Source organism: Sapajus apella, unplaced genomic scaffold, assembly GCF_009761245.1.
Source record: "Sapajus apella isolate SASKATOON/1434 unplaced genomic scaffold, GSC_monkey_1.0 scaffold1, whole genome shotgun sequence".
NCBI lineage: Eukaryota > Metazoa > Chordata > Mammalia > Primates > Cebidae > Sapajus > Sapajus apella.
The window spans coordinates 67,923,535-67,929,534 of record NW_022436941.1 but is presented as its reverse complement, the minus strand read 5'-3'; the positions used below and the strand labels follow the sequence as shown (position 1 = coordinate 67,929,534).

The window sequence follows — 6,000 nt, the reverse complement described above, 5'->3', positions numbered from 1 at the left end:
TGGGTGTGTACGTGGCAGGAGGTGTAGGCTGGGAGCTTTTTCTCCCTTCAAGGCTGTAGCAGGAGCCCAGCGGGCTCCCCAGTCCCTTGGCTCTCGGCCCTACCCCGACCATTGTCAGCACACCTCGTCCCTCCAGCTTCCGGGCCGCGGGCGAGATGATTTGCTGCAGATGACATCAGCCCCGGGCCAACGGCTGGAAGAGCTGAGGCAGCCACCGCGTGAGGATGTGCCGGGTGGTCCTTTCCTCCTCCTCTTCCTCCTCCTCCCCGGCTCCCTGCCTAGTCTCCATATAAAAGCAGCGCCGCCTCCCCGCCCTCTCTCACTCCCCGCTCCTCTCCGCCGCGCACTCTCCGCGGCTCTAGGAGAGGGCGGAGGGGGAGGCGGCGCGCAGCGCCAGAGGAGGGGGGACGCAGAGGGCGGAGCGGAGACAGCACCTTCGGAGATAATCCTTTCTCCTGCCGCAGAGGAGAGGAGCGGCCGGAGCGAGACACTTCGCCGAGGCACAGCAGCCGGCAGGATGGCGACCGTGGTGGTGGAAGCCACCGAGCCGGAGCCGTCCGGCAGCATCGCCAACCCGGCGGCGTCCACTTCGCCTAGCCTGTCACACCGCTTCCTTGACAGCAAGTTCTACTTGCTGGTAGTCGTCGGCGAGATCGTAACCGAGGAGCACCTGCGGCGCGCCATCGGCAATATCGAGCTCGGTAAGTGGCTCCGCGCCCCCAGGGACGCGCGCTGGGAGACGCGCAAACACGACCCCACCCAGGGCGCGACGGTCACCGCGCTCCTCCCGCGTGCCCCGCACCCAGGCCTCTCCCCATCACCTCCCATACTTGGTCCAGACTCTTTTCTGGACTAATTAAGAAGAATAATCCGAATTATTAGATGAGACCCGGGGAGAGTCTCCTAATAACCTTGAGGGATCTGTCACCACGCTGGGTCCGCATCCTCTGCTGAGTTGGCCACCGCCTCTCCCGCTAAGTGAAATGCAGGTGTCAGGGGAGCAGAGGCCAGAATAAAGCTGCAGGAGGCAGCAGGGTGGGGGAGACCTGATGCAACCACTCCTTTCAACCCCCTTCTAGCCTCAGGAAAAGGCTGGGACCCCCACAACCGCAGACCTGAGGCCGAAGTCTCATGTGCCAGGGCCCGCGTGGGATTCATCCTCACCACGGCTAACTCAGCCCCTGAGAAACGCCTTTTCCGATTTCAAACCTTCCGATCCTTTCTTTCCTCAGAATGACTAGGCTAGTCCTAGGGCCACGCCCGCTCCCCCCCCCCTCCCCGGGATGCTGGGATGCAAAACCGCCTGCGCTTTGCCACCAGACAGAGCCCGCCTCGCTACCGCCCCTGGGGCCTTGGCTGCAGCTCTCAGAAAGGACAATGGGACCCCAAGTTGTGGGGTGGGGCTGCTGCTTTTAAAAGTCCCAGCCCTGGAGTGGTAGCTTGAAGGGGGTCAGTGGGGGAGACATCAGCGGGAAGGTCAGCTCCTCGCCCGGTGCGTGCACCATTGACGCTCTCTGCGGAGGCCGAATAGCGGTTCGCCCGCGACTCTGGGCGGGGTCGTGAAGGTCCGACGGGCGCAGCCTCGGGCGCACCGAGAGACCCGCCCCCAGCCCCACCCGAGCTGCCGCAGTGCCCCCGGACCGCCCGACGCACCTGCCCCCCCCCACACTGCGGCGCCCCAGTAGGGCTCGGCTGTCGGGGCGTGCGCTCCGCCCGAGCCTCGGGCTGGCGCGGCCCGCGCGCCCCCACCTCTCCCTCTGCCTGGCTTTGTTGCGCTGGGAGTCCCTGGGTGGGCAGCTCTGGTCTCTGCCTTTCCCTTTATCCCCCAGCGTCCCGGCCCTCCCCTCGCCCCTGACAGAGGTCGCCGGGACCCTCCGCAGCCCCAGCCCGCGCTCTATTCTCCTGGGGTGGTGCTGAAGCGTTTCTCCGGGAGACACCGGTTGGTGGGCGTGGTGCAGTCCGCACTGCGGTCTCTACGGCAGCCCGAGGCGGACAAAGGGCGTTCACGCAGCCCTCGTTCTCCGCTCCCCCTCCCCAATAAAAGACGAAAGAAAAACCTTGTTTTAGATTAAAAAATAAATAAATAAATGCTTGTCATCTGCCTCTGCAGTTGGAAACGGCCACTTGTCCCCAGAACAAAAGGCTGCAGGGTGGGGACTGGAGTTGCGGATCTGGTTCTTTTGTTTAACTTTAAAGCACTTGATTTTTCCCTTTCAGTTAAAAAATAAAAAGAAAAAAGAAAAAAGAAAAAAAATGTGAGCTGAAAGTCCTGATATTTTATTCCCAAAAATTCAAGAAGAAGAGATATTTCAATAGTGAAATGTCTTATTTGAGCATCTCAATAACCCTTCATTTTCCGATTATAGGCCTTTGGTCTGATCAGTTCTAATTTAGTTTGTTTGTACAATTTTCTCCTTGAAAAAATTTACACGTATTGACTTTGGGTGTGGCTATTGTAGGAATCAATGACTTTGGATTTTTTTCTTTAAAAAATTATTTGTAAGTGGCACTCCTGGGAAATACGAATATATTAGGGGGTGCTTTTCTATCTGCAAAATCTTCATAACCATTCGATGTGGCGGTGCTAGAAGGGGGATCATCAACCCCGCTTTAGAGCTGGGGACCCAGAGAAACAGGAAGGCTAAGAGAACCGGCTCAAGGTCACAGCACTCATAAGTGACAGAAGTGCCGGTACTGCAGCGTCATTCGTTTTCTGACCCTGTCATGATGTTGGTGGAGGGAGAGGTTTCAGTAAGACAGTTTTCAGGGCTTGCCTTTGTATGGCCATCCACTTGTGGGCAGCGCCCCATGCCGGGAGATGGTTCAGCAGTCACCTTCGGACCATAATTACCTTCCTGCTTTGTTACTCAGCTGATCATCATTTTAGTGCAGTATTCCTCAGAGGGTTTATTCAAGCTGCTTCTGTTTACGGAGAAAAGAGAGGAATCCACATACTGCTATGAAGAAGGGCTCTCTGCCTTTACTGGTTTTTGCACTACTAGCTTTTAGTGATAAAATTCAGATTGGTCTTCTTGACATTAATTGTTTTAAAAAATTATATTGAAGAATTATGTAGAGAGGAAATGGCACAAATCAAAGATGAGCAGCTCAACAAATTTTCACAAAGCAGACACAACCTGGGTTACCCAGATCAAGAAACAGACATTACTGGAACCCCCCCCCAAAACCCCCTTGTGTTCTCTTTGCAATGATCACCATGTCTTCCTGATTTTTAATTCCCTAGTTTGGTCAGGTTTTTGCATGGAACTCCGAAATGACTGTATTGATCCCGTTAAGAATCAACCAAGGGACTGAGCAGTCATTTCCTTACACACCATAGTAGATGCTGCTTTTCCTCTGGAGATGGCTTTCCTAGCTCCTGGGCTGTTGGATGCAGCTTAAGATGGCAGGCCCTTACAGTGCTAAGTGAAAATCCTACTCCCATATCTTTTCAGACAATCTGAGATGACTTAGCAACAGGGCAGGCTGGCCCTGTTTTCCTGTGCATGACAAGCTGCTGTTTCAGCCACGGGGTCCCAGCTGGGCCTCCTCCAGAGGTCACTCTGATGCCACTGCTGTTGTTGCTGGTGCCTTTGGGCCGAGTTGAGAAACAAGATGGAGTTGCTCCAGGGGGCCAGCTCTGACGATTGTGTGCTGCAGGCAGGGAAAGCAGTTCCTCATCTGTTACTCTTTCTTCCTATTTTCCTTCCTGCCTTAACTGAGAATCTGGATTTGGAGACCCTGGTGACTTGGATTCTTGCCATCTGATTACTGAGGGCTTTCTGGGAAGCCTAGAAAATAATCTATAACTCTGTAGAGACATGGTGGTAATGCAGTAAATCAACAGGCCTGGAATATCCCAATGTGGATGCTTCGTAAATGCTTCTTGAAACCAAGTAAGAGAGATGCTCTTGTTTTCTCAACTATATTCGGAAAGCATAATGAAGGCTTTGGACATGCCTCCTCCAGAGTTTGGAACAATAGTATTTCCTCAGACTAGGCTAGCTTCATTTTTTTAGTTATGCAGGACTTTATTCCAAATTGTTTTAGCTACCACCAGCTACTACTTTTTGGAACCATTTTCTCCTCCCTAATTAGCCCCCAACATGGATTTAGCTAGTGGTACTCACTTTCAGCAAAGCCCTGCTTCTTGTTTTTATTTTAATACATAGAGGACATACATCTGTCCCTTGCAAACTGAATTCTAGAGGCTTGTGAAAGTTTTCATTTCTTTTTTTTTTTTAAGAATCTAAAACATATAAGGAATACTAAGTATCTGTTTGATGTTCTCAATTACCATTAGATTGTAACTTTTCCTTTAGTTAACATTGGGAATCAGCAAGATTTGTTCATGAAAAGATAAATGTATGTAACATCTACTGTTCCGCATTTTTAGATAAAAGTTTAGCTGATTACATTGTAACATTCTGATGTCACTTAATTGAATGTGTTCAGTCTAAGATGCTAAGAGAATTTAAAACCCAGGAAAGATTTAGGGTTTAGTTTTCATTTTAACAGGCGAAATAAGAAACCAATACCATATGTGGTGAGAATTAAATGTTAGAGAGTCTTAAATTTATTATATTTGTCTTTATACTTTTCAAAGTCAAAGACAGATGGATTTCTGCTTGCGCTGCCTAATTGGTATTATCTACTAAGGGCTTTGTGATCCATGCTGAAACACAAGCCAGTTCCCAAATTTAAGGTCATTAAATTGTGATTCATTGTTCACTTTCTCTAAGGGCTTACTTTAAGAAATAAGTTCTAACTTTTTAGACAAGCAAATAATTATACGTCATTTCTCATTTGCTTCAATTGTAAGATGTTATCTCAGACCTAAATTATTTATTATCAATGCTTTGAAACTATGAGCTCTGTAAGATATTATCTGCATTACATATAACACATTATGAACATCAAGTTGCTGTCTTTAAAAAAAGAAAAAAACAAGATGAGTTCAAGGGAAAATTTTTTTTTTCTCTGAGAAATAAAGCGTTCCTAAACTTAGCATTTCTTTTCATTTACTTATTTAATTTTGATTTCAATCTGATTTCAAACTACTTTTTAGCATAGTTTTACAAATGTAATCTTATGATTGTAGGTTAATCATTTAGGTACTTGCAAAAAATACTCAAAAGCCTGTTTTTCAGAGAGATCAATTAAATCCCATGAAGGAAAATCAACTTGCCAAAGGCCCAAATAACTGTCAGATAGAACCCATGTACCATCAACATGCAACGCATAGTCATTTCATTTTGCTTTCTTCAATCCACTGTCACCTTTAGAAATATGGATTTTAGCCTTTAAATAGGAGGTGCTTTTAAAATTGTTGGTTTCATTAAACAGTCCTGTAAAATGCTTACATGACTGGTAAACTTGGAACAATCTAGTCTATATATACCAAGAGTACCTGACTCTTCCTCATTTTTCAACCTGACTTGTTCTGTGATGACCCCCCTCTGCCTCCCTGCCTCATAACCTACTCTTTTCTCCTTTTTTCATCTGTGTATATCATGTGCATATTAGCCTCCCTTTGATGTACTGTTACCACCTGGGGTCAGAGAACTGAGAAGGAAAGATCCTTTGTTGCTCCCTGGTCCCAAGGAGCTCACTTTAAAGTCTGGGCAATAGCCACAGAGCAGGCCCAGATTGTTCTCATGGATGACGGATGCCTTTTGGCTCCAGACATTGAAAGAATAGAGCTCAGTGCCTCCAACTGCCTGGAGTTATTCTGCTCCCACATGGGTAAGCCCAGAGGGGTACAGTCTTAGAATGGTGGAGAAACAAAGCCTCAGGGAAGAGCTTGACTTGGGGCATATTGGGGTGATAATCAGAAAGAGGGCTTCCCTGCCCCCCCAACAGAGACCAGGATGACTTGTTCCTGAAAGCGTCTCTCTTCACCAGCACCCCAGGATCCCCAGCAGCCAGATTCAGAGAGAGGAGACTATGGGAAGGGCCAAAGAGAGATTTTTCTGTCCTATGACCTTTAGAGGGCTCGCT

The 6,000-nt window shown here is 48.6% G+C and overlaps 1 protein-coding gene across 1 annotated transcript in view; it reads left to right on the top strand.

The window, feature by feature from the left end:
- Nucleotides 1–257: 257 nt before the first annotated feature.
- MAP1B (microtubule associated protein 1B) overlaps nucleotides 258–6,000 on the top strand; it is a 108,632-nt gene continuing 102,889 nt past the window's right edge. The window contains exon 1 of the mRNA XM_032278812.1: nucleotides 258–701. Within this exon, the coding sequence (XP_032134703.1) occupies nucleotides 518–701 (184 nt within the window). The 5' untranslated portion in view covers nucleotides 258–517. The remainder of the gene's footprint in view (nucleotides 702–6,000) is intronic.